Here is a 24,502-nt window from a genome sequence, read left to right as displayed (position 1 = left end):
CCGCCCCAGCCCCACCCCGTGCCCCACAATCTCTTGGAACCTTCATTCCCAATCCTTCCCAGGCCAGTCTCCTTGCCTGAAAGCAATGGACGCACGGGGAGTGCAAGCAGGTCACAAGAGCCTTGGAGTTTCCTTCAAGTTCAAAAGCTGCTTTATGGCCTTGAACAGCGATGCAGGCACCAAACAACACAAAATAAGACAAAATTGCAATATCCAAGGGGAAGATTTTAAAAAGTTATTCTGCACAGCAGGAAAAAAACGGTCTAAAATCAATGTGTATCAACACCCAGATCTCAAACCCCGTCTCTCAAGCAGCGTTTTGAGCCAGCCTCCCAGAGAACTCAGGACTCAGGGCCAGGAGTGGGACAGAGAGGAGGGACAACCCCGCCCTGCTCCGCGTTAATGAATAGACACCTCAACAACTCCTTGACTTCTACTAACCTGAAAGTGTCACCAGATCCTCTCCCCAGTTCCGTAGAAGAAAAGCAATCCTTTTTGTCTGGTTTTAGTCTTCCAGATTATGCTTTCTGTAGAAGTTTATTCACTTCCAGCAGCCCAATACCCAAGGTAATTCTGCCCAAGGAAGAAGTCCTGTCTTTTCAGAGAGGTTCCTAGCATGTATGGTGTGAAGTCACCTGCAACTGTCCTTCTAAAAGTTGCTTGATTGTCAAAGTTACAGGTATAGAATTAACCTGCCCAATTAAGTTTGCAGAACCTTGAAATAAAACATGTTTTTCAATGTTTACACAAATGCTAATGAACACCAGAGTTAATGCACAGGAGATAATCTCCAAGGCCATACTGACAAAATTGTGATTAGATTATAACACAAAGCAGCTTGCCTTACATTTAGCAAGTTCCACAGGACAAGAAAAAAAACACAGAAACAACACAGAACACTGAATTTCAAATATATACAGCAGGCATTATAGCCAATCCTCACTGCCATGGCATGGTCCACTTTATATATATACATATATACATATATATCTTTCCCTACTGGTTACTAGTCTAGACTGAATTTTTAAGAGTTTATCTTGATGACATAGAAAAATTCACTTATCCTTTCTTGCTTTGATTCAAGTAATACACAATCATAAAATTAAGTCTCTCAAAACACAAAAGTTCAAAGATCCCATTGTGGAAAGTTCCAGGAATCCCCTCCCCAGGTAACGATCAGGGGATCTTCAATAGCTCAAGGAGTGCTCCAACGGCTCCAAAATAACCCTGAAAAAAAGGAAAAGCAATTTTCCTTAGAATTATTTAAATGACCATGACTATGATTACTAGTGTTAAAGCCAACACTGCCCTTACTTCCTGACACCCATTTTCTGAGTACCAATTTTGCTGAGCCCAATATTTTTTATCCATGTTTGGGAATCTGCTGTTGGGAAACCGAGGTCAGGAATTTGAAAATACTGTTCTTGATTCCCATTTTGTTGTATCCATGGGTATAAGGGGCCACTGTACACTGTATTTACTAGAAAAAATGTATGTATACATGGACCTGTGCAGTTCAAACTCCTATTGTTCAGGGGTCAATTGTATTTCAAGACTCAGAGAGCCTAAAATAATCTAAGTTCCATATGTGCAGAAATCAACACTAGAGTCAGAAGCCTGAATGCAAATACAAAACAGAGACAACGGACCAGCAATGCTAACCAGAGAAGAAAATTAAGTGAGCAGGCAATAAGAATGACAATATAAAAATAAAATTTCATAGAGTTCATATTATAACTGAGATGATATAAAGATTAAGTTTTTTAAAAAGTTAACCTAATAAATAATAATAATAATAAACATATACTTGGGCAAGGATTTAAAAAAAATTAGTCTCGCCCTGGCCAGTTTGGCTCAGCGGTTAGAGCGTCGACCTGCGGTCCTGAGAGACCCGGGTTCGGTTCCCGCTAAGGGCGCGTACCTTGGTTGCAGTTTGTCCCCGGCCCTGGTCGGTCGTGTGGGTGGCAGCCACTCGATGTGTTCCTTTCACATCGATGTTTCTCTCTCTCTCTCTGTTCCTCTCTCTCCCTCCCACTCTACCTGAACAAAAAAATGGGAAAATGTCCTCAGGTGAGGATAAAAAAAAAAAGTAAATTTCTTAAAAAAAAAAAATTAGTCTCTATGTTCTACCTAGGAAAAGGTTCAAGAGGTAGAAATTCAGCAAGAGAAAAGTTACACTAAAATATAACATTAGCCCTGGTTGGTGTAGCTCAGTGGTTTAGAACATCAGCTCAATCACTGAAGGGTTGTGGTTCAGTTTGCAGTCGGGGGCATGGACCTGGGGTTGCAGGTTTGATCCCCAGCCACAGTCAGGGCAAACTATCAACATGTCTCTCTCACACTGATGTTTCGATGTTTCTCTCTCTCCCTCCCTCCCTCCCTCTCTGCCACTCTCTCTTAAAAGAAGTGGAAAAAATATCCCCAGGTGAGGATTAACAAAAACATTAAACATGATTTCTTTTTATTCTAAAATAAAGCAAAATAAAACAGGTAAAAGATCACAAAAGGCAAGATGATACAAAAGGTGTAAGAAACAATGATAACTTGGTACTGATTTACTAACATAACACTAGAAGTAATAGACAAGTTTGATTATCTTGAACTTCAAGCTTTTTGATATGAGAAATCCGTGCACTTTGGGTTTTAACTATGAACATAAGCAACTTACAAAGTAAAACTTAAAGCTATTTTAAAGGAAAAAGCAATTTCTATAGCACTTTAAATCCTTTGATTTCTGTTGATTCATATACACAGTTAAAAGTAAATATGCACATATAATTTTTTTAAATGTTCATGATAACACTACCTAGAATCCAACAACACACTTGCCCTGGCCAGTTTGGCTCAGCGGTTAGAACGTCGGCCTGTGGACCAGTCCTGGGTTCGGTTCCCACTAAGGGCACGTACCTCAGTTGCGGTTTGTACCCAGCCCCGGCTGGGGTTGTGAGGGTGGCAACCAGTCAATGTGTGTCTCTCACATCAATGTTTCTCTCTCTCTTCCTCCCTCTGCCCCTCCCGCTCTATCTGAAAATAAATGCAAAAATGTCCCCGGGTGAGGATAAAAAATAAAAAAAATAATAATTAATAAATAAAATCCAACAACACTTGATAATCTAGTTCAACTGCCCCATAATCAAGGGGAGGAGAGAGAGTCCCTTCCATAGCTCTGCCTCTATTTTTCCCCAAAACTGAAAATACAAAAAGGCACTTTCCAAAATAGAGTATCAGGTTGAGCAACTCAGTGATTCCTTTCCACTGTGTCATTTCTAGCCTGTCTACATGTTAACTTAGTTGTTTTGATACTGTGGTTCTAGTCCTGAAATGCTTTTCACTAATTTGTTTTCAGAACCTACATCTTAAATAAATGGCACAGGAATATACCAATACATAAAAACTGACATCTGCCCTGACCAGTTTTCTCAGTGGTTAGAGCGTTGGCCTGAAGACCAAAGGGTCATGGGTTCGATTCCGGTCAAGGGCACGTACCTGGGATGCAGATGCAGATTTCGAGCCCCGACCCCAGTCGGGGTTGTGAGGGAGGCAACCAATCAATGTGTCTCTCTCACATAGATTTTTCTCTCTCTTCTCCCCAACTCCCCAACTTCCTTCCTCTGTATCTAAAAACAATGGAAAAATGTCCTCAGGTGAGGATTAACAACAACAAAAAACTGACATCAAAAAATGAAAAAAGCAGAATCCAGAATAAGTGCATTTATAAAGTTCAAAGGAAAAAATATAATGGATGGCTCAAAAAAGAATAAGGTATCAGAAATACAGCTGAATATTCATTAAGACTTCATTCTTTAATATTGCTGAAGCTCATCACAATGAAATTAACCAAATATCTACCTTGCACTGAATCGGGTAAGAAATAAATAGCTTTTAAAAATTACAATCAAAGTTAAACCCAATATTATTCCATTATCCATTCTTCCAATATCATCTCTACTTTAAATTCCCACAGTGTGAACTGCATGTGCTTTACATAGGCGACATATTTTGGGAAATAAGTCTGCTTACCTCATGTTCCGAAAAAAGTGCTTTCAACTGTCCCTTGGACCAATAATCCAAAGCATATGCCAAAAGCCGCATTGCGATCGTATTAACTCTCAAGAAATTTCCAACAAATACCACCTGGTTAATATTCTGAGCACATCAAAAGAAGGCAATTAGTTTTTATCTTAATTTCTGTTCTCTCATAAAAGCTACCCCAAACAGAGACCATGTGTATAGCTTTTAGCAGCAAATTGACTTCTGATTTTTAAAAAGTATATTTAATCCAATTGATCCAGGACTAAATATTAAACTATCTTTAATCTACTTTGATCCTCACATAACTCTGGACCCACTTCAAAACATGCCAGAAAACATCACAGGTGAAAACAGATTAGGAAAAATGTGTATTAAATATGACAAACAATAACTACTACTTAAGTTTTATGCAGATAAGGAAAAAAAAAAGTAAGGCCCAATTCAAAGAAGGAAAGTGACACAAATAGGCAAATTATACAATATCACAGAAAAGAAATTCAACCTCACTAGTGATCCAAAAAAAGTATCAAACCTATTAAGTGTTAGCAAGACAATTAAAATTCCACTCCCAGTATCAGTCAAGTTCTGGTGAGACTGACCCATTCATCTACTGTAAAAGATGATCTAAACTGGTATAACCCTTGTGCAAAGAAAGCACTTTGGCAATACATATTGGGATTCACAACATGTTCATAGTCTTTAATGTCACTCCTGAGTAAGGCCCTCATCAAGAATAAAATTCAACCAAGGAATAGTTTCATGTTTAAAAATGCTTTGTCAATGGCAAGCAACAAATGCCCAGCTCTATGTGAATGACTTATGATATAAAAAGGAATCAAATATACAACCATGAAATTTATATTTACGTAAAAAACAGAAAATGGTACATACACCAACTAAAATCTTAAATACGTAAGCCCAGGAAAGGGAACATACAATCAAGAAAATAGTGTTGACATTCAAATGAATAAATTTTTTTAATTACTTGATGCTGATACAGTAGCTTTTAATTAAAAATGAAACAATCCTTTTGTACTTTTTAAAGTTTCCTTTTAAAGCTGCCCTTAGTGCAGTAGGCAGCGCATCAGTCTCATGAAGTTTCCTGTTAAGCCACATGTCTATCTTATCTGTTTAAAAGAATAATTTTAAACAAAAATGCATAAACAGGAACCAGCTATAAAGCTGCACCACCTGATCCCCAAGGGAAGGCCATTCTTGGTTCTTTCATAGCCCTGTACAATGCTGCTTGACCTGAATGCTACAAGGCAGCACTGTAAAGAAGCTGAAAGCACAAAGACAGCTCGGCTGCGGTGGAGGGGAGCAGGGTGGGCACTGCGTGGCCTGCTCAGTCTTCTCCCAGCGGCGGGGACTTCCTCTGGATTCCTTCCCAGGGATTCTAGGGCTCCACAATGAGCGTGGAGTCGTGGAGTCTAGATTCAGCATCGCTATCCATCACCACCACCCAATAGTCACCCCATCATCTGACACACTCCCTTCCTGCCTTCCTGTATGTTATCCTCTACTTCTAGACAGCAGCACACTTATTTTCAGTAAGAAAAAAAAAGTCTATTAAAATTAATCTCATGGCCCGGCCAGTGTGGCTCCATGGCTGAATGCCAACCCATGCACCAAGAGGTCGCCGGTCGATTCCTGGTCAGGGCACATGCCCAGGTTGTGGGCCCGATCCCCAGTGGGGGTCATGCAGGAGGCGGCCAGTCTATGTTCTCTCTCACTGATGTTTCTATCTCTCTCTCCCTCTCCCTTCCTGTCTCTCTGAAATCAATTTAAAAAAAAATCAATCTACATGTGAAGAGTTTTCATTTCACCAGTGAAACAAACTCCATCCCATATGACTACCATTAGGCCCCATTCAGACAAGGCAGATGCTGTGTATAAGGTGGGGCCCTGTAGGATGTTCTGGCTTTTCCTCAGAGCAACTAAAGAAATTCATGTCCCCTTACTTCATTAAGGGCACACATTCTTGCTATGGAGCCAATGTTGTTGGTGATGGTGATCAAAGTGGCTCTGGCGAGGTCCTCTTTACTGACAGCCTCTCGCTTCTCCTTGCTCATCATGTTTCCAAAGCTGTGATGGGGGAAAAAAATCCTTTTGATAAACTAAAGGCAACAGAGCCCAACAGAACTTGAATGTTACTCTACTAAGATAAAAGAGACTTTTAGAGCAATATTGTTCCAATCTTCAAAATTTTCATTACAAAAAAATAATAAAGGAGCATCTGCTCAAAGAGAAATGCAGCTTCAAAGAGAAACTCAAGCATTCTGAATGAGCAATGGCTCTCCTTGTGGTTTCCACTGAAACAGACCGAGCTCTGATACCAGATATGCACATATTCAGTTAGGATCTCATCAGACGCACTGTAAGGTACTACTGCTCCTTCTGCAACCAGGGAAAGTTCCAGAAAAACACCTCTAATAGCAATTCCTCCCAAACTGCCCTGCGGTTCCACTCAGCTAAAGGGTCACATTCACATCTGGTAAACTGCTTTATCCTAGCAAAGCCGAAGTTTAGAGTAAACTACTTTAGAGTAAACAACTTTAGAGTTTCAGATTTCCCTAGAAGATCAAGAACTTCAGAGTACCTGACTTATCCCCAGCCGGTGTGGCTCAGTGGATTGAGCATCGTCCCATGGACTTGACTGGTCAAGGCACATGCCCAGGTTACAGGCTCAATGCCCAGTAGGCGGTGTGCAGGAAGCAGCTGACCGATGTTTCTCTCTCACATCAATGTTTCTAGCTCTCTCTCTCTCCCTTCCTCTCTCTCTTAAAAAAAAAGTTCAATAAAAGCATATTAAAAGAAAGAAAAGTACCTGACCTAAAGAATTAATGCATTTATAACTGTGACCAGAAAATAAACCCCACCAGAGAAGGAAGTGATCACCAATGAGCAAATGCTGCCAACACAGAAAATGAAATCTATAACATTCACAAAGTGCCTGAAATTAGTAAATAAGCATGTATATATGAGTACCTTTTCCATTATTAAAAACCATGTGCTCCAATACAAACACAAAAATTTTATTTCCAAACAATCCAAAAATAAAATTAAGAAATAAAATTCAAGCCCTGGCAAGTTTGGTTTAGTGGTTAGAGTGAAGGCCTGAGGACCAAGGAGTCTCGGGTTCAATTCCCAGTCAAGGGCATGTACCTCAGTTTCAGGTTCAATCCTGTGCCCACATCAAGTAGTGCAGGAAACAACCAATCGATGTGTCTCTCTCACATCAATGTTTCTTTCTCCCCCCTCCCCCTGCACTGTATCTAAAAAAATCAATGAAAAAATATGCTCAGGAGAGGATTAAAAGAAATTCTTTTAATTTAAAAAAATTTCAATTTACAATAGCATCAAAGAGAATAAAATAATTAAGAGGTATATTTAACAAAGGTATAACCGTTATTTATACACTAAAAAATACAAAACAATGATGAAAGAAAGCAAAGATCTAACGAAGTAGAAAGACATGCCATCTTTATGGATCAGAAGACTAAATACTGTCAAGCTGGCAATATATATTTTTTTTTAATCCTCACCCGAGGACATTATTTTGCATTTTTATCTTCAGATAGAACAGGAGGGAGGGAGGGAAGAAGAGAGAGAAACATCGATGTGAGAGAGACACACCGAGTGGCTGCCACCCACATGACCACAACAGGGGCCGGGGACAAACTGCAACCAAGGTTACGTGCCCTTAGCGGGAACCAAACCCGGGACTCTCTGGTCCACAGGCCAACGCTCTAACCGCTGAGCCAAACGGGCCAGGGCCAAGCTGGCAATATTCTCCAAAATAATCTATAGATTCAACACAATCCCTATCAAAATCCTAGTTGTCCCTTTTTTGCAGATACTGGCAAGTTGATCCTAAAATTCACATAGAAAGTCAGGGGGCCCAGATGAACCAAAACAATCTTTAAAAAGAACAAATTGGAGGACTCACACCTCCCAATTTCAAAACTTAATACAAAGCTGCAGTTATCAAAGCATTGTGGTTCTGGCATAACGATAAACATCAACAGAACAGAGCTGAGTTCAGAAATAACCGCACACTTATGGACAATTATTCTTCCGCAAAGGGGCCAAGAGAAGTCAATGTCGGGGAAAGAGTGGTCTATTCACTATATGCAAAAGAATGAATTTGGTGCCCAGCTGGTGTGGCTTAGTGGACTGAGCATCATCCCATGGACTGAGAGGTCCCAGTTTGATTCTCAGTCAGGGTTGTGGGCTCAATCCCCAGTAGGGGGCATGCAGGAGGCAGCCAATCAATGTTTCTTTCTCGCATTAATATTTCTCTCTCAAAAAATGAAAAAATTTTTTTAAACATTATGTCCACCCAGGTTTGTGCATGAAATGTTCCTAGCAGCATTATTCATAATAACCAAAAAGCTGAAATAACACAAGTGTTTTTAACTGATAAAGGGATAAGTAAAATGTTATATATCCATACAATGGAATATTATCCATCAATAAAAAGAAACAAAACACTAATTCATGCTACAACATGGATTAACCCTGAAAACATTAAGCTAAATAAAAGACGCCAGTCACAAAAATCACATACTGTATGCTACCATTTATATGAAGTGTCCAGAATGAGTAAATCTAGAGACATTTACCAGGGACTTGGTGGAGTGGGGAAATGGGGAGTGACAGCTAATGAATACATTGGGTTTTTTCTGGGATGATAAAAATGTTCTGAAATTAGATTATGGTGATAACTGTACAATTCCTGTAAATATACTAGAAATCGATAAATCGGACATGTTAAACAGGTGACTTTATAGTATGTAACGTTTAAAAATAAAAATAAAATACCTAGTATTTTTTGTAATTGATTTTAGAAAGAGGAAGGGAGAGGGAGAGAGGGAGGGAGGGAGAGAGGGAGGGACAAGAGGGAGAGAAAGGGAAAGAGAGAGGGGGAAGGGGGAGAGAGAGAGAGAAAGAGAGAGAGAGAGAGACATCAATAGGTTAACTCCCACACACATCCCTACCAGGGATTAAACCCACAACCTGGTTATGTGCTCTTAACCAGGAATCGAACCCACTACCTTTTGGTGTATGGGATAATACTCCCACCAACTGAGCTACAACAGCCAGGGCAACCCAATATTTAATATTTTATTTCTGTCTTTTTTAGAACACGCATGCCCCCTTACCTCGAAGCCACAGCCCAGCCTGGCAGTCCAAACCTCTCATAGTCCCCTCCATAAATGTCTCGCACTAGTTTATCCACTTTGGTGCTATCTCCACGAGATGCCATTTCAAGAGCTTCTTCAAAAGTGGTACAGCCAGTAAGCAGACAGCAGAGACCAAAAAAGGTTCCTCCTCCAAGACTGTGATTAAAAACAAACAACACAGTATTATAACATTTTTTAAGAAAGAAGGTAATATTTATGAACCCAAAACTATATTCACTTATCAATCCACTCTTGCCTCAAAACAATCATGCAGATGCCTCTAGTAGGAAACAAGTCTGTGAAAAGATAAAAACAAGGGCCTTGAAGATACACGTTCATGTGCACCAGCAAGCAACATGGCAACATTCAGGGCCCACCTCTCCACCCATGTCTCCAGCTGTCTGGGCATCTGCTGAGTTCAAGGAACCTCAAGTGCAAATCAGCCCACCATACCTAGGACCATGCTGGCACCTCCTCCCTTTCTGTCTCCAAGTGCATCCCCAAGTCATCCTCATATAAGCATCTTGTCACCCTGGCTCATCAGCCCCATAACCAACGAGAACTCATCCATAAATGTTTTCCCCCAAAAAATTACTCCTCTCATTCCTTAACTCATACCTGTTAATAAACTTATTTATCCCAATCCCCAGTTCCCGTTTTCCTTCAAGTGACCTCTGATCCTTAAATCAAAGTGCATTCTTTTCTCATCTGCCCCCTAATTCACACATATGCCCCCTGCATACACACATCTAGGCCGGTTTCAAAGCTAGGATCTTGCCTTGCCTTCTCCTTATAGATGCCACTGAGCTTTGGGTACTTTATGGTATATGCACACCATATACTATCTGAGGGCAGGGACTATGCGCTTCATGAGTCTGCTGCTAAGATATTTTATGAAACTATGGTAATGAAACCTGGAGCAATATAGATTAAAGAAAAGTAGGTCATGAAATCAGAATTTTTGATGAGAAAGAGCATTTGTTTGCATAATCCCAGAAAAAGTTTATCTTTCACATAATTTTAACAGATTCTCAAAGGTGGAATTATATGCAACACCTAAAAACTCAGTCAGTGTTGCCCGGCCAGTGTGGCTCAGTGGGTGAGCATCAACCCATGCACCAAGAGGTGTTGCCAGTTCAATTCCTGGTCAGGACCCAGGCTGTGGGCCAAATCCCCAGTGGGAGGCATGCAGGAGGCAGCCAATCGATGTTCTCTCTCGTCAATGTTTCTCTCTCTCTCCCTCTCCCTTCCTCTCAAAAATCAATTAAAAAAAAAAATGTTTTTTAAAAACCTCAGTGTTAACCCATATGGTATCCAGAATAAGACCTACCTGGTACCAGTGACCCGCTTGTAATTATCTTTGGAATATACTGCTAAGATGCTAACCCCAGAGCCAATGTTCACCAGAAGCAGAGGGTATGGATTTTTCAAATCAAACGGTAACTTCTGACATTTTTCCGAATCAGCAGGGTTTTCAAAGTAATAGCACTGCGACCGTCCATTGAATCCAACTGAGTCAATGTATAAAATTCCTTTTATTAAGCAATCTAGTTCATCAAGTTTGCAAAGCTGAAGATCACCTATCTGTAATGAAACAGAATGTTTTTAGACATTTAACAAGCCAAACAGAAATAAAAACTCCATTTAATAAGGCATCCCATCTATATTAAACAAACCGTAAGAGCACTCAAGGATGTGTGTTACTTGTGCATGCTTTACAGAACAAATCTGGAGACAAGAAACGGATGGACTAATAAGACAGACTCTTGCTCCTACAGACACAAATACACTCTACCTACATACAAACCACTGCAGCAGCTGGATAAATGTGCCAAACACAAGCAGAAAACAAGATGTGTGTTCACAGGCATGAAGCTGGAGCATTGCCAAAGTCATAGCCCTATCAGACAGCAGGCTCCAAAAAACCTAAGTGATGCAAGCACCTGGTGACACATGGTAGGAGCCACAAAGACTGACATCTGCCTTCCAAAAGACCATCATCTTCAAGGCTATGGAACAGTAACAAAGTAGGCCACACTTTATTGATAACCTAAAGCCAAAAGGCTGCAAGTGACCAATTAGAAGGTAAGACTTTTCACTATCTAAACAAGTTACAGCCTCTGGAGGACAGGAAAATTTTAGCAGAATCAGAATTTAAAACATTGTCAACTTAACTTCATTTAAATAATTAATGAGTAATTAAATTATTATTTATATTATGGAACACTGTACAGAAATTAAGAATGAAGAGAATCTTCAATCAATAAAAAATTGAAGTGGGATGCCCAGCCAGTGTGGCTCAGTGGATTGAGCATCATCCCATGGACTGAGGGGTCCTAGTTCGATTCCAGTCAGGGCACATGCTGGGTTGTGGGCTTGATCCCCAGTAGGGAGCGTGCAGGAAGCAGCTCATTCATGTTTCTCTCTCACATCAATGTTTCTCTCCCCCTAAAAAATCAATTAAAAAAAAACAAAAAACTAAACCAACCACCAAGGGAAATAAAAACAAAGAATATAAAACCTGGTTTTGAAATTCATTTTTAAAGTTCAATTTTATATTATGATTATGATCAGTTATGGGAGAAAGTCAGGAGATAGACGACAAAGAAAGAGAACAAGGTCACAAGTCATACAATGACACATAGAGGGGAAAAGAAATATAGACTAACATAGGTAAAGGCAGAATCTCCTGAATAATATTCTTTTTTTTTTTTTTGGTAGTATGTGCCACCAGCGGGAACCAAACCCGGAACCCTCTGGTCCACAGGCCGACGCTCAACCACTGAGCCAAACTGGCCAGGGCGTGAATAATATTCTTACTGGTGGCATTAAAACCACGGTCACCAGCCCGGCCAGTATGGCTCAGTGGTAGAGCATGGACCCATGCACCAGGAGGTCACCAGTTTGATTCCTGGTCAGGGCACATGCCCAGGTTGTGGGCCAAATCCCCAGTGGGGGGCATGCAGGAGGTGGTCAATCGATGTTCTCTCATATCGATGTTTCTATCTCTCTCCCCCTCTCCCTTCCTCTCTCTCTAAAATCAATAAAGAAAAACAATTTTAAAAAACATGGTCATTGAAGATATTTTAAATCTAAAGGTCAGAGCCTTGGTCAATTCACTTATCAATTCTCTTACCTACTACCATATCCGCCTTCAAAGGACCTAGCCTCAAGGTCTTGCACAGTGTTCATTGAATGAAAACAAAATCAAGTGCCCACTGGCACTTTCCCTAGTGTCTAGACATGATCTAGAGACTCCTGTTAACAAGTGTGCTGCAGAGAACACATTAGAAGACATTTGGGGAGAGGAGGCTGTTGTCAACCATCTCCAATTAGTTTTTTTGTTGTTGTTCTTATTTGTATCTTCCTTACTTTGTTTTTATTAAATAAACTTGCCAAGGCCTGGCCGGTTTGGCTCAGCGATTAAAGCGTCAGCCTGCAAACCACAAAGTCCGGGTTCGGTTCCCACTAAGGGCACGTTCCTCGGTTGCAGTTTGTCCCCGGCCCCGGTTGGTGTCATGTGGATGGCAACCAGTCGATGTGTCTCTCACGTCGACGTTTCTCTCTCTGTCTTCCTCCCTCTCTTCTCCTGCTCTATCTGAAGATAAGTGCAAAAATGTCGGGTAAGGATAAAAAAAATTTTTAAATAAACAAACTTGCCAAGAAACAATTAAGGGGACAAGAAAAACTATAGGTAGAGGAGATTAGAAACAATTTTATGACATTAATTTTTTTTTATTATTTTTCAATCTCATTGTTCAAGATTTAATGATATTGTTCCTCATATGTAGTCGCTCACTCTGCTTATCACAGCTTCATTATTTTTTCACACTAGAATAACAAAATGCTGTTTTTAGTGGTTCTGATTCTTATCATTTCATCTAAACTGTGCAAAAAGTAAACTATACAACAGTCTTTAGATGGCTAACTCCTATCACTAATTTAATCTTAATTTGACTCGAAAATATTCAAGCTCCATTAGAGATGGAAAAGATTCCACCATTTGCTATCAGTATTATTTTTAACAATAAGTTTACTATAAATTGTATATAAGCTAAAAAAAAAAAAAAATGCATACTGTGAGAAAATCCTGCTCAAATTTGTACGCTCCACCTCCAGTGGCACAAAAGACAGTGTGAAGACTCGAGAAGTTTTTATCTCTGCCCATTTGAATAAAAGCAGGCATGTCATGAGTGGGAAAGCGTATAAAGTGCAGATTGCCTTTGCGTCCACACAGAGTCAGGTCCTTCAGCTCCAGGTGCACGTCCCGAATACCTGTGGACCCATAAGCCACATTGGAGGTCAGGTACTTCCGAATGCTTTTAAGACTTTCTACTTCCTCCTCTTCTTCTTCAGCAGTGATGTCTTTGGGTTCAAAATAAACCAGCTTGACTAGGGTTCCACCAATGTCCAAGCCAAACCATGGAAAAACTAAATGGGGAAGGGAAAAAAAGTCAGAACACCTTTTTCATGAAAACTAAATTTACACTTACTAGATTAGAAACTTATTTCATACCCTGAGGTTCCCTAGGACTATATAAACAAAAAGGTTTTGGAGAAAAGAAATACGATTGTCTAACATGGAAGCATATCTTTTTTTAAAAAATTATAAAGATCAGAAAGAAAATTAACAGAATACTGAGCCGAGCCAACCCTCTTATATGGACAAGTCCAAACTGAACTATGAAATACTAAAAAACAGCAAAATGTCTACCCATGAACCTGAACCCTGGGAAAAAAGATTGAAAATAAGCCCAGCCAGTGTGCCTCAGTGGACTGAGCGTCTACCTGTGCACCAAAAGGTCACCGGTTTGGTTCTTGGTCAGGGCACATGCCCAGGTTTTAGCTCCTGCTCAATCCCTAGCAGGAGGCATGCAGGAGGTGGCCAATCAATGTTGATGACTCTCTCTCATCAATGTTTCTATCTATCTCTCCCTCTGCCTTCCTCTCTCTAAAATTAACAACAAAAAAACCTATTTAGAAAAAAAAAAGACTGCAAATAAAAATCTCCGTCCTTCCCCTTAGAGAAATGTTGGAAGTTTTCAGAGCTCCAGTTTAGTACTCAAACTAGGAGTAGAGGAAAACTACCAATTCTATGTAATATATAAGCTCCAGAGTTCAATTTCTCTCAAAACCTAATGCCCTTGGTTGGTTTGGCTCAACAGTTGGAGCATCAGCCTGCAGACCAAAAAGTCATGGGTTCGATTCTGGTCAAGGGCACGTATCTCAGTTGTGGATCAGGCCCTGGTCGGGGTCGGGGTCATGCAGGAGGCGCCCAATCAATGTGTCTCTTGCACATCAATGTTCTTTTCTTCTCTCTTTCTCTCCCTCCCTCCCTCACACTCTATCTGAAGTGGGGAAATGTCCTTGGGTGAGGATTAAAAAAAGGGGGGGGGACTTCAATGGAATTCAATGTAACAGATGTTTGAAAGTTAGTATCTGTAGAACAAATACTTCAAAAGTTCGTATGGAAACAAAAAAGACCACGAATAGCCACAGCAATCTTGAAAAAGAAGAATAAAGTTGGAAGGATCACATTACCAGATTTCAGGCTATACTACAAAGCCACTGTAATCAAAACAGCCTGGTACTGGCACAAGAACAGGCATATAGACCAGTGGAACAGAACAGAGAACCCAGAAATAGACCCAAGGCAATATGCTCAATTAATATTTGACAAAGGTGGCAAGAGCATACAGTAAAGACAGCCTCTTTAATAGATGGTGTTGGGAAAATTGGACAGCTACATGCAAAAAAAAAAAATGAAACTAGACCATCAACTTACACCATACACAAGAATAAACTCAAAATGGATAAAGGACTTAAATGTGACTCATGAATCCATAAAAATCCTAGAAGAACATGTAGGCAACACAATTTCAGACATCATACACAGCAGAATTTTCACTGATATATCACCTACGGCAACAGAAACAAAGGAGAAAATGAACACATGGGACTACATCAAACTCAAAAGCTGCTGCACAGCAAAAGATACAATCATCAAAACGGAAAGGCAACCCACTGTATGGGACAGCATCATTGCCAATGATATATCAGATAAGGGGTTAATTTCCAATATACATAGAGTGCTCATACAACTCAACAAAAGGAAGACAAAGAACCCAATTAAAAAATGGGCAGAGTGCCCTGGCCGGTTTGGCTCAGCGGTTAGAGCGTCAACCTGCGGTCCTGAGAGACCCGGGTTCGGTTCCCGCTAAGGGCACGTACCTCGGTTGCAGTTTGTCCTCGGCCCTGGTCGGTCGTGCGGGTGGCAGCCACTCGATGTGTTCCTTTCGTGTCGATGTTTCTCTCTCTCTCTCTGTTCCTCTCTCTCCCTCCCACTCTACCTGAGCAAAAAAATGGGAAAATGTCCTCGGGTGAGGATAAAAAAAAATAAAAAAAAAATGGGCAGAGGAACTAAATAGACACCTCTCCAGATAGGACATACAAAATGGCTAAGAGACATATGAAGAAATGCTCAACATCACTAATCATCAGAGAGATGCAAATTAAAACAATGAGGTATCACCTGTCAGAATGGCCCCCATTAACAAATCATCAAACAAGTGTTGGTGAGGGTGTGGAGAAAAAGGGACTCTAGTACACTGCTGGTGGGAATGCAGACTGGTGTAGCCACTATGGAAAAAAATATGGTGTTACCTCAAAAAATTAAAAATTGAACTTCTAGGAATATACCCTAAGAAGCCTAAAACACCAATCAGAAAGAATATATGTACCCCATGTTTAGTTATTTAATAGCAGCACTATTCACAATAGCTAAGATCTGGAAACAGCCCAAATGTCCATCAGTAGATGAATGGATAAAAAAGCTGTGGTACATATGCACAATGGAGTACTATGCAGCTGTAAGAAAGAAAGATCTCTTATCCTTTGAGACAACATGGAGGGACCTGGAAAGTATTATCCTAAGCAAAACAAACCAAACAGAGAAAGACAAGTATCATATGATCTCACTTATTTGTGGAATATAATGAACATAACAGTCTGAGGAATGGGGTAGTCCCAGAGGCATAGAAGTGGGGTACAGACTGACAATCCCCAGAAGAGGAGGTGGTGGGGGAGAGATAAACCACAGAACTTATATGCATGTATGCATGAACAATGGACATGGACAACAAAGCTGGGGACAGGGCGGAGAGGGAGGGAAAGGGGGGCATCAGTGGGGAGGAAAGGAGAAACATCTGTAACAAAAATTAATTAATTAATTTATAAAAAGAAAAAAGAAAGTTAGTATCTGTTACCAAAAAAATCTTTCCCCAAAAAATGGCTTTGGGAGATTGGATCAAGATGGAATGAAGATATACATGGCTTCCCCTCCTACTTTAAATCCCAGAAATGACTAAAGATATAGACTTATTGATATATTATTTTCTAAAATAATTCTAGAAACAAGAAGTGATACTATCAGCAGAACTAGGTTAATAAAGGCAGTAACTGTCCAGAAACCTCAAAAGCGGAATGCTATAATAATTGGGAGCAGCTATGAAGGTGGGAGGAGCATAGGTGTCACATCCAAGCTACAGATGGGGTGACTGTCATGGGGAAACAAGCTCCGGTACAGTCATGGGTAATCTGGTAGGGAAATGTGGCACAATGGACAGGCCAGCCACTTCCCTATAGTCACAACCACTCCCCATCTTCCCCTTCCTCCAACCAACAGAGGCAAAGTCTTCAATGAGCACAAGGACTTGGGCCCAAGATTCAGGAAGACACTCAAAGAACTGCTATGACCCAGAAGAAATAGGTGTCCAATTCTGGCCACATAGCCCATATCTCCCCTACAATCCAACCTGACAGACTGGGAAACAGACACTACATCCTCTGACAGAAAACAGCAATCTTAAAACCAGAGATGATCACTTTACAAACTAGAATCACCAAAAGGGAAATCAACACTACAAAAACAAGAAGCTAAACATCTGAAGAAAGAGTTGCAGGAACATTTGAAGAGCAAGCTGCAAGAACAAACCGGAGACTTAAGAATCAGTGCCCAGCCAGTGTGGCTCAGTGGAATGAGAGGTTCTGGTTCGATTCCCAGTCAGGGCACATGCCCAGGTTGCCAGCTCGATCCCCAGGAAAAGGCGGGGGGGGGGGGGGGGGGGGCGGGGGGGGGTGAGTTGCAGGAGGCACTCCGATCCTTTCTCTCACACACTGATGTTTCTCTCTCTCCCTTTCTCCCTCTCTACAAAATCAATATAAACATTTTTTTTTAAAGCAGGCTGAGTGAAAGACTTACATGAATAACTACATACTATATGATTCCATGTGAAACTCTAGAAAATGAAAACGAATCACTTCTGCATCTAATAGAAAGCAGATCATAGGCTGGGGAAGAGGGGGAGGGAAGGACTACAGAGGGACAGGAGAAAACTTTCCACAGTAATCCAAACCATGATTAGCAGGGGGTGGGAGAGCTTCATGGGTGTATATATCTGTCAAAATATATGAAACTGTATACTTATAATGAATGCTGTTTACTTTATGTAGATTATACCTCAATGAAGACGCATTTACAAAAAAGGAGAAAAACTGATTTCCAAAATAAAGCTTAATAAGTACATTCAACAACAAAATAGGCACCGAAAAAAGTAAATGGAAAACTAAGAAGTTCTTCCAAAATGCCTCTTGAGTATGAAGGAAAGGTAGATATAAAGTATATAGAACCAGAGTCCAACATCGATCTTATATGAGTTTAGACAGTTTTGGGGGAAGAAAGAGGAGAAAGAACATTAACCATCAGGTTAAAAGATCCACTAAGTGTTAAACAGAATCAATTAGTGGAAAATGGGGAGACTTAGACACACTGTATTAAAATTTCAGGACACCGTAAAAACTTCCACAGGAAAAAAATGAATTCCTATAAAAACACATAAATCACATACGGGTAAAATTAGATTTTCATCAGCAACACAGATGCTAGAAGACAATGGAGCAATAGCTTCAAAGTGATCTACAAAAAGATTTTGAAACTCATATCCAGACAAATCAGCTCTCAAGTGGCAGTGCAAAAGACGAATGCACTCCAGTATCATTTAAAAAGCATCTAAGATGTGAGCAATAAGGTACAATGATAAGCAAAAGAAGCAATATATGCTAACTTTTAGAAAAATAAGTAATCTGGAACTAAAATACTTACATGATTTCAACACAGGAAGTCAAAGAGGAAGAGGAAGAGAGGGAAGTAAGAGCAAGCAACAATTCTCTTTTTCAGCAAAGATATGGATTCTCATTAATTCTAAACAATAAAGAAGGGATGGTTTAAATGCTTTAGAACATCCAGAAGAAGAAAAATGAACATATAACCTAAAAAGTAGGAAAAAATCAGTTAAAAAAAAGTAATAAAAATATGATAAACACAAAATTTTAAATGACAGGAATGAATGCAAACATGTCATTAATCACAAGTAGTTCAAATTTCTCTTCCAGATTGAACAGTAAATTCAACTATATGCTTACCTAAAAAGATGCGTCTAAAACAAGATTATACAAATAGAATGAAGATAAATAAATGGTTAAAAAAAAACACAAAAAAAAGTCCCATAATAAGGAAGATTTAGATGCTTTAAGATAAAAACAGTCAAAAGTACTCAGATCAAAATCTTAAGCATCTCACTGAAAACTGATAATAGTTGACCTAATGTAGAAACCATGATATTGTCAAAGTCAAATCCATGTTACAGGACCAGCAATGCATTTAACAGGGGCTATGCCCACAAGATGAAAGGTGCCCCTTCAAGCAGTGACCCATCGAGAAAATAAGATTCACCACTCTCATGCCTGCATTCACTAGGAACTATGTACATATTCACTGACCAAATCAATGAGTAGAAATCACTGGCACCATTTACTTAATTGATCTGCCACATTAATATAGCTGAATTTGAGTAAACAAAATAAATTCTTAGGCCCTAGCCTAAGAACTGGTTGAGTGTGGCTCAGTTGGTTGAGCATCATCCCATAAACCAAGAGGTCATGGTTCAATTACTGGTCAGGCACATGCCCAGATTGTGGGCTTGATCCCCAGCAGAGGCATGCAGGGCGCAGCCCATTGATGTTTCTCTCTCATCGATGTTTCTCTCTCTCTCTCCTTTCCTCCCTCTCCTTTCCTCTCACTCTAAAATAAATAAGGGGAAAAAATTAAGAAAAAATAAAATTAAAATAAATGACCAGTTCTTTCTACTACTTGATAAGGTCCTCTCCAACAGCCTGTAGTATATTGTCTCTTCTCTTTCCTTTCAAAATATATACATACATACATACACATATACAATATATTTGTGAATCCTCACCTGAGGATATTTTTTCATTGATTTTTAGATGGGGAAAACACTGATGTGAGAGAGACACATCAACTGATTACCCCCACACACACCAGGGCTGGGGATCAAACCTGCAACCCAGGTATGTGCCCTTGACCGGGTATCGAACCCACGATTCTTCAGTTAGCACGCCAATGCTCTAACTGCTGAGCCAAATCAGTCAGGGCTAAGCAAATATTTTTAACAGCATACATCTCTTCTTGCTTACATTCCCCCCAGATAAACAGAGGGCAGGGATGCTAACACTGAACAATCATATTCTCTAAATGCATGATTCAAAAATAAGGTCCCTAAAATAACAAACTGTTATCATTTTATACAATTGCATAATGGGACTATCTTTAGGCCCTACATAATGTTTTACATTTGTTATACACCCAAAAGAGTGGCCATGTTTACTTCTTTTTCATTTAAAGTTAATAAAATCAATCAAAAAACATTCTCTCTCATTATGTCTCTCAAAAATGGGCTACAAAGCAACAGATAATCTAACTTTTTCCCTAGCTTCTAGTGGGCAGCCCCTCCTAATTCCCTAACTAAAGATGAACCACTGCATCTGATCCCCAGGGCAGTCTCCTGGGGACCCAGCACCAGTTCCATTCTGCCAACACTGATGCTTTCCCAAAGCCAAGGAAAAGCAATCCATTTCCCACTTTAAAATTGTCAAGCTACAAACAAAAGCTTTATTTTCTAAACTAATGGAGGTTAAGGACATTTCCTGATTGGGATGAGCCCAAAATCAGTTAAGTCCCAAAGATCTCCCAGGCAGCAACAACATGCTTGGGAGTCACCGTGAAAGATCTACCTCATCCCCACACTGCTATGGAACACTCTGGTCCCAGGGTTCTCACATCTTCTGCACATCTGGAGCCCTTAATTAAAATGTTCTCCAATTACATGAGTGTATACAATTGTCAAAATTGTGCATCTTACTGTATGTAATCATACCTCTTTAAAATTTTAAAAATTAAAAGATGCATGTTCTGAGGATTGTTTTTTTATAAACTTCTGAGTGACTTCATTGTGAGGTTTGTTAACATCAAAAGAAAAGTGGCACCACCCCATACCCAACTCTCCCAACAATAAATACAGAGATTCGGTCTTTATTGGATTTTCTCAAAGTAAGGTTGCCTCTTGAACAATAGCGGGGTGGGGTCAAAAATCCATATAACTTGCCCTGGCCGGTTTGGCTCAGTGGTTAAAGCATCGGCCCGCGGACCAGAGAGTCCCAGATTTGGTTCCCACTAAGGGCACGTACCTCGGCTGCAGTTCATCCCTGGCCCTGGTTGGGGTAGTGTGGGTGGCAACCATCAGATGTGTCTCTCTCATATCGATGCTTCTCTCTTTCTTCCTCCCTCTCTTCCTCCCACCCTATCTGAAGATAAGTGCAAAAATGTCCTCAGGTGAGGATAAAAAAAAAATCCATATAACTTGACTCCCCAAAAACTTAATTGTCCCACAGTATCAAAGAGGGCATGATTCCAGGACCACCCCAACCGCCACCCCACAGATACCAAAATGTGAGGATGCTCAAGTCTCTATCTGATCGATGTACACAGTTGGCCCTCTGCATCTGCAGACAGAAAACAGTACAAGTTTTTGTTTGTTTGTTTATAATCCTCACCTGAGGATATTTTTCTATTTATCTTCAGATAGAGTGGGAGGCAGGGAGAGAGACAGAAACATCAATGTGAGAAGGACACATCCACAACTGAGGTACATGCCCTTGACCAGAACGAACCCACAACTCTTTGGTCCGAAGGCTGATGCTCTAACTGCTGAGTAAAACCATCCAGGGCAGTACAAGTATTTATTGAAAACAATCCTTGAATAAGTAGACCCATGCAGTTCAAACCCATGTTATTCCAGGGTCGACTGTATATTCTTGGAGGGTTCAGCAGTCTAACACACTGCCTCTCCCTCTAACAGGTGCCCTGACACAGTACAGAGCAAATGAGAGGAAGAACAATACTTTCTTTCTTTTTTTTTTTTTTTATTCTCACCCGAGAACATTTTTGTACTTATCTTCAGGTAGAGCGTGAGGGAGAGAGGGAGAGAAACACTGATGTGAGAGAGACACATCAAGTGGCTGCCACCCACATGACCCCAACCAGGGCCAGAGACAAACTGCAACCAAGGTACGTGCCCTTAGCAAGAACCAAACCCAGGACTCTCCGGTTCGCAGGTCGATGCTCTAACCACTGAGCAAAACTGGCCAGGGCAATACTTTATTTCTTCAGGTCTCTACCTGAGGGACACCAAATGGTAGACCAAAAAATAAATAAATAGCCCTGGCTGGTTTGGCTCAGCGGTTAGAGCGTTAGCCTGCGGTCTGGAGAGACCCGGGTTAGGTTCCCGCTAAGGGCATGTACCTCAGTTGCAGTTTGTCCCCAGCCCTGGATGGGTCATGAGGGTGGCAACCATTCGATGTGTCCTTTTCACGTCGATGTTTCTCCCCCCACCCCCCACCCCACTCTATCTGAACAAAAAATGGAAAAATGTCCTCAGGTGAGGATATAAATAAATAAATAAATAAATGAATCCTACAATGTGAATATTTACTCGTCTTATTTCCTAAAAGATTTTTCAAAACCACCTTATATAACTGCTTCCCCCCACCAATACAGTCTAAACCAGTGTTTTTCAGAGTGGTCTTTGAGTCACCTGTATCTGAATGATATGGGGAGCTTCTGAGAACTCTCCAGATTTTGATTCAAAAGAGAGAAATGAACCCAGGGAATCTGCATTGTTAACTCCCTAGGTCGTTTTTATGCTCAAAATTCGGAAGTAGCTAGAAATTTTCACCTAAAGTAAGAAAACGTTGAACACAAAAGATTGTGATTATGCTTGCTCTTAGAATAATGAAAAAATAGCTACTAGAACATAAACAATCTGTAAATCATGGTGGTTAACAGGCACTATGGTCTGGCCAGTGTGGCTCAGTGGTTGAGCGTCAACCAGTGAGTGCACCAAAAGGTCGCCGGTTCGATTCCCAGTCAGGGCACATGCCCAGGTTGTGGGCCCGATCTCCAGTGCAGGGCATGCAGAAGGCAGCCAATCGATGTTCTCTCTCATTGATGTTTCTCTCTCCCCCTCTCCCTTCCTCTCTAAAATCAAACAGGCATTATGAAGCTAAAATTCTTGAGTTTATAGTTCTGTTCACTAGCCATCTGACACTGGATAAATGGGCCCATTTTCTCATCTGTGAAATGGAACACTACTACTTCAGTGTTGAGAGCTAGTGAGTTATTAAACTCTAAGAGTGCCTGAAAGAAAAAATTTTAATACAAAAAAATTAGTAAGATTTTACAGTGCCTGATCCATGCAACACTCAAAATGCAGTACTTATTTAGAATCTTTATGGCCAATGACCACAGACAGCTGGCTATATGGCTGTCATTCTTATTTGCTGAATCTCTGGAATTTGCATCCATAGCCAATGACATAGTACAAAGCCACGCAGGAAGAAATGTTTTGCACTGCTTAAAAACCAGACGCTTCTCAAATAAAACATAAACCAAGTAACTGGCTCTAAAAACGGTATAGGTTGAGGGCAGATGTTTTCCAAATCTATTTTAAGAGGATAGGAAAAGACAAAAGAGTTGAAAACTCCCCCAATTTTTCATAGCAAAATAGGGCTACATTTAATCATGCAAATCATGTGTTAAAAGTAAAGCAATTGGGTGGTTGGACCAAGGTACGACCATTCAATAAAAACTTCGCACTCATCCTGCCACTTTCACTCTAATAATGTGCATTTAAAACAAGTTGATTTCTTGAAACAGTAATTTGGCTACAACAGCAAAGGGAAAAAAAGTCTAGCCATATGTAAAATGCCACTACTATATTATAAGGCACTTATTAGTGTCAGGACAGTGGACACTTTTAACCGCACCAACGGTGCTATGCAGACGGCCTGAATTGAAGAGCTATAATGGGGAGAAAATATTTGGACTAGATCTAAACACGGCGGGAAAAAACTAATAAAATGGAGAAAAGGATTATCTGGGAAGAGCGTGTGCAACTTCCAAGGCAAGATTCAGAAAGATGTCGTTTTCCCTCAAAACAAAAAACCTTAATGCCCAGAATACGAGTATCAGCAAGTAGATGTAAAGAAAACAGATAACCTGAATTCTCACGGGAAGAAAAACAGCCAAAGCTGAGTGCACACAACACGGAATCCAGTCTCGCAGCAACTCAGGTAGGCGTCAGTCAAGAGCTTTCCATTAAGTCGAAATTCCCAGACAAAAAATACTTAGCAGGTCTTTGAAAATCCACAGCAGACAGACACTGGGGATTCAAAGGATTTGGGGGAGGGCAAGCAGTGGAAATGAGTCCAAAGAAGCCTTCTGTAGATAAAATCATGTGACTCGCAGGCAAAGCATGCCCAAGGACCCCGAGAAAGAGCCTCCACTCCGCCAACCCGCGAGCGCGAACTACCGCGCGCGGGGGCCGAACCCAGAAGCCTCCGCGTCTGGGGGACCCCAGGCCTCCAACCCACCATCTGCCCACGCACCAACCTGGGACCACCGTGCGGGGGCACTGTCCCCGCGCGAGCGCGCGGGAAAAACGGCGGCCGGGCCTGAAGGGGGCAGGGCGAGCCGCGAGGGCGCCCCGCCGGGCACTTACGGGGCCGATTCTTCTTGAGGCTTTCCACGCGCTGGCGGGAGACCAAAGCAGCGCCGCTGAACGAGCCGGGTCGCTCCCGCCTTGCTCCCTCCGCCGGGGCTGGCGCTGATGCGCTGTTCGCCCGGCGCCGCAGGGGCTCCTGCCGCCGCCCATCTGGTTCTTCCGGCGCTGGGTCCTGGGTCGACGAGGTGGAGGTGGCCACGACGCTGCTGTGGCGCTCCATGGGCGCGCCAAGCCGGCCCGGTCCCATCCACAGCAGCCACTACTGCCTCCCGAACCAGCCCCCCAATGCTTGATTCGTCGTTGCCTCCT

At 41.1% G+C, this 24,502-nt stretch overlaps 1 protein-coding gene across 6 annotated transcripts; it reads right to left on the bottom strand.

The window, feature by feature from the left end:
• Positions 1 to 184: 184 nt before the first annotated feature.
• PANK2 (pantothenate kinase 2) lies at positions 185 to 24,502 on the bottom strand. 6 transcript variants are annotated; one of them, XM_036244773.1, is made up of 7 exons: positions 24,191 to 24,489; positions 13,440 to 13,649; positions 10,549 to 10,802; positions 9,198 to 9,374; positions 5,994 to 6,117; positions 4,021 to 4,146; positions 185 to 1,227 (listed from the first exon to the last, which is right to left on the bottom strand). In XM_036244773.1, exons 4-7 carry the CDS (start codon positions 9,299 to 9,301, stop codon positions 1,177 to 1,179), a joined length of 405 nt encoding a protein of 134 aa, XP_036100666.1. In that variant the 5' UTR covers positions 9,302 to 9,374; positions 10,549 to 10,802; positions 13,440 to 13,649; positions 24,191 to 24,489; the 3' UTR covers positions 185 to 1,176. The 6 variants fall into 6 exon arrangements, 5 of the variants coding, with proteins under 5 accessions (XP_036100666.1, XP_036100665.1, XP_036100664.1 ...); XM_036244772.1 differs by lacking the exon at positions 24,191 to 24,489 and adding an exon at positions 18,379 to 18,541; XM_036244771.1 differs by lacking the exon at positions 24,191 to 24,489 and adding an exon at positions 18,379 to 18,541 and having other exon boundaries at positions 13,494 to 13,649.

The sequence above is a fragment of the Molossus molossus genome, unplaced genomic scaffold (genome assembly GCF_014108415.1).
Source record: "Molossus molossus isolate mMolMol1 unplaced genomic scaffold, mMolMol1.p scaffold_m16_p_6, whole genome shotgun sequence".
Taxonomy (NCBI): domain Eukaryota; kingdom Metazoa; phylum Chordata; class Mammalia; order Chiroptera; family Molossidae; genus Molossus; species Molossus molossus.
This window is presented reverse-complemented; position numbering and strand designations above follow the sequence as displayed.